This window comes from Nicotiana sylvestris, chromosome 11 (assembly GCF_000393655.2).
Source record: "Nicotiana sylvestris chromosome 11, ASM39365v2, whole genome shotgun sequence".
In the NCBI taxonomy this organism is placed as follows: Eukaryota; Viridiplantae; Streptophyta; class Magnoliopsida; order Solanales; family Solanaceae; genus Nicotiana; species Nicotiana sylvestris.
In genome coordinates, this window is record NC_091067.1 from 119,109,908 (window position 1) to 119,114,389 (window position 4,482).

The following is a 4,482-nucleotide window of genomic DNA, read 5'->3' on the forward strand; positions in this document are numbered from 1 at the left end:
AGACCCTTAACGAAACATATGTGCCTGTTGACACTTCTGTAGAGTAGTTGGAGAGAATGGCAGAAAGATTTTTCGCTATCAACCAGATCACTTTCAGCAAAAATGATTTGCCCTCAGAAGGGGCCACACATAACAAAGCCCTGCACCTAACAGTCAAATACAAAGGGCACTACATGAAAAGGGTTATGTTGGACGGAGGATCTGGAGTAGACATTTGCCCACTTTCAACTCTACAACGCATGGAAATCGGGACTGAAATAATCCCACCCAACAATGTCTGCGTACGTGCCTTCGATGGCATCAAAAGGGACACAATTGGAGAGATCGATCTAATTCTGACCATCGGCCCAGTAGACTTTGAAGTAACCTTCCAGGTTCTAGACATGGACACATCCTACAACTTTCTTTTGGGGAGGCCATGGATTCATGCAGCGGGGCTGTACCCTCTACTCTTCATCAGATGGTGAAGTTCGAGCATGAGGATCAAGAGATCATGGTCCACAGAGAATATGAGCAATAAATTTATCGGGACCCATCAGTCCCATGTCTTGAAGCAAGAGAGGGGAGTGAGCACATAGTTTATCAGGGTTTTGAAATTGTGGTTGCAGACCAGTACAAAGAAGGAAACCCTTGCCCCCAACCCTTCCTTTCTAATGCATCAATCATGGTGGCCAAAGAAATGATCCGACATGGCTTCAAACTGGGGAAGGGACTTGGGAAATCATTGCAAGGAATAGTTGAACTTATCACCCTGCCCACCAGTGAAAAGTTCTTTGGGGTAGGCTTCTGACCCACTCCAGCTGATATAAGATGGGTAGATGATAGAAAGAATGATGGTTGGGTCTTGCCTCAGCCGGTTCCGTATCTGTACAGAACATTTGTCAAGCCAAAATACCAGAAGAAAGAAGAAGATGAGGCATTTACTGCCGAAGAGATTGAAGAGATCTGTGGGGCAATGAGGAAGATACTATATGAAACCCACATGGTCCAGCCAGGGGAGGGCTCAAGCACCGCTGAGGTGCTGTATATGGGACCCAATGCCAGGCTGCAGAATTGGAAGGCTACGCCATTCCCAATCAGGCGGGAGCCCCGGTAGACTTGTTCTGCCACTTTTTCTGCATCGCGAGTTATGTCAAGGTGTAACTCGAATATTTTTCTTTAGTTTCTTGTCTTTTAATTTCCAATGTAAACCCTGTTATCTTCAAATTCAAAGAACTGAAATCATATTTCATCGTCCATCCTTCTTTATTCTTTCTTATTTTGTTCTTTTTTCTCTTTTTTCTTTCAGCTCTAATAATGTGGCTTTAAATAATATGACATGCTTGCGGACTTCATGCCCAGATCCAAACACACTGTCTAACTGCGAAATAATGAACCAAGAACCGGAATATGATGAAGAAGAGGCTTTTAAGGAAATAAATCGAGAATTGGAACAATTTGAGAATAAACCTAAGCCAACCTTAAATGAAACTGAGCCGATTAATTTGGGTAGCTCTGAAGAAGTCAAAGAAACCAAGATAAGCATTCATACAGATGAAAGAACCAGGGACTCATTGATCCAACTTTTGTTTGAATTCAAAGATGTGTTTGCTTGGTCATACGATGACATGCCAGGATTAAGTGTCGATTTAGTGGTCCATAAGTTTCCAACCTACCCCGATTATTCCCCTATCCAGCAAAAATAGAGGAAGTTCAAAATTGATATTAGTGACAAGATTAAAGAAGAGGTCACAAAATAGTTAAAGGCGGGAGTGATCCGAGTGGTCCGATATACCACATGGATAGCTAATATAGTTCTTGTGCCAAAGAAAGATGGGAAAATCCGGGTGTGCGTTGACTACCGAGATCTGAACAAAGCAAGCCCCAAGGACAATTTCCCTTTGCCAAACATCCACATCCTTGTTGATAACTGCGCCAAACATGAAATACAATCTTTTGTGGATTGTTACGCAGGATACCACTAGGTGTTGATGGATGAAGAAGATGCAGAAAAGACAGCTTTTACCACACCTTGGGGCACTTACTGTTATAGAGTCATGCCATTTGGTATGAAAAATGTCGGGGCAACCTACATGAGGGTCATGACTGCCATTTTTCATGATATGATACACCAAGAGATAGAGGTGTATGTGGACGATGTAATAATCAAATCCAAAACCCAGGACGACCACGTTCGGGACTTGAGAAAATTCTTTGAGCGGCTGCGCAAATATGATTTGAAGCTGAACCCAGCCAAATGTGCATTTGGGGTACCATCCGGCAAACTCTTGGGATTCATAGTCAGTTGGAGGGGCATCGAGTTAGATCCAACAGAGATAAAGTCTATTCGGGATTTTCCTCCTCCAAGAACCAAGAAAGATGTTATGAGTTTGTTGGGAAGATTGAATTACATCAGTCGTTTGATTGCTCAGTTGACCTCCACGTGTGAACCCATATTTAAGTTGTTAAAGAAAGATGCGGCAATCAAATGGACAGTTGAATGTCAAGAAGCTTTTGATAAAATCAAGGAATATCTATCAAATCTGCCAGTCTTGGTCCCACCTGAGCCAGGGAGGCCTCTGTTCTTGTACCTGACCGTCTTGGAAAATTCTTTTGGCTGTGTCCTCGGGCAACATGACGTGACCGGAAAGAAGGAGCAGGCCATTTACTATCTAAGCAAGAAGTTTACTAGTTATGAAGCCAAGTACACTTTATTGGAAAGAACTTGCTGTGCTTTGACATGGGTCGCTCAGAAGCTGAGGCATTATTTGCAAGCTTACACCACCTACCTCATAACCAGGTTGGATCCTTTAAAGTACATATTTTAGAAACCAATGCCCACTGGGAGATTAGCAAAGTGGCAGATCTTGCTCGCGGAGTTTGACATAGTCTATGTCACTCGCACGGCAATGAAAGCCCAGGCATTAGCGGATCATTTGGCTGAGAACCCGATTGATGATGAGTGCCAACCTTTGAGAACTTACTTCCCAGATAAAGAAGTAAATTCAGTTGAGGCAATATCTGAAGACACTCATGCTTGGAAAATGTTCTTTGATGCGGCGGTAAACGCAAAAGGTGTTGGAATTGGGGCAATTTTGATCTCACCCACTGGTCAGCACTATCCAGCCACAGCTCAGCTTCAGTTCTTCTGTACAAACAACACCGCCGAGTATGAAGCTTCCATTATGGGTATAAACATGGCAATCGACCAAAATGTCGAAGAGTTGTTGATCATGGGAGACTCAGATCTGATTATCCAGCAAGCCCAAGGAGAATGGGAAACCTGAGATGTTAAGCTTATCCCTTACAAGAAGCATATGGAAGACCTCAGCAAGCGATTCAAGTCAATAGAGTTCAGGTACATTCCTCGTTGTCACAACGAATTAGCCGACGCACTTGCTACTTTGGCCTCAATGCTGCCGTATCCAGGCAATGCTCACATAGATCCCTTGGAAATTCAAATCCGGGAAAGGCATGGTTATTGTAATACAATTGAAGCAGAACCAAATACCCAACCATGGTACCATGACATCAAAAAGTTTCTGAAAACTCAAGAATACCCCGAGCAAGCCAGTGGAGACCAAAAGAGAACCATTAGACGGCACGCGAGTGGTTTCTTTTTGAGTGGGGATGTCTTGTACAAGAGAACTCCAGACCTCAATTTGTTAAGATGTGTTGATGCAGAAGAGGCTGGAAGAATCATGCATGAGGTACACGCGGGAGTATGCGGGCCCCACATGAATGGGTATATTTTAGCAAAGAAAATCCTTCGAGCGGATTATTACTGGATGACCATGGAAAAGGACTGTTTTAGTTTCGTTCGGAAGTGTCATCAGTGTCAGGTGCACTGTGATTTGATTCATGCACCTCCTATAGAACTGTATCCCATGTCTGCACCTTGGCCATTTGTTGCCTGGGGCATGGACGTCATTGGGCCAATCGAGCCAAAAGCCTCAAATGGACACAGATTCATACTAGTTGCCATTGACTACTTTACAAAATGGGTTGAAGCAATCACTCTCAAGTCTGTCAACAAGAAAGTTGTGGTAGATTTCGTGCACTCCAATCTTATATGCCATTTTGGCATTCCTGCAACTATTATCACAGACAATGCTGCAAACTTGAATAGTCATTTGATGGGGGAGATATGTGAGCAATTCAAGATAATGCACCAGAACTCTACTCCTTATTGGCCTAAAGGCAATGGTGCCGTTGAAGCAGCAAACAAAAACATCAAAAAGATTTTGAGAAAGATGATTCAAAGTTCCAGGCAGTGGCATGAAAAGTTGTCGTTTGCATTGTTGGGATATCGCACTACTGTGCACACATCAATTGGAGCCACCCCGTATCTTTTGGTTTATGTCACGAAAGCCGTAATACCTGCCGAGGTTGAAATCCCCTCTCTCCGAATTATTGTTGAAGCCGAAATTGAAGACAATGAGTGAGTTAAAACCCGTCTGGAACAATTAACCTTGATTGATGAAAAGTGAATGGTTGCGGTCT

The 4,482-nt window shown here is 43.3% G+C and overlaps 1 protein-coding gene across 1 annotated transcript; it reads left to right on the top strand.

Moving 5' to 3' along the window:
• The first annotated feature begins 2,888 nt into the window (after positions 1-2,888).
• On the top strand, positions 2,889-3,266 carry LOC138881565 (uncharacterized). The gene has a single exon (XM_070161799.1). It carries the CDS (start codon positions 2,889-2,891, stop codon positions 3,264-3,266), a length of 378 nt encoding a protein of 125 aa, XP_070017900.1.
• The last annotated feature ends 1,216 nt before the right edge of the window (positions 3,267-4,482 follow it).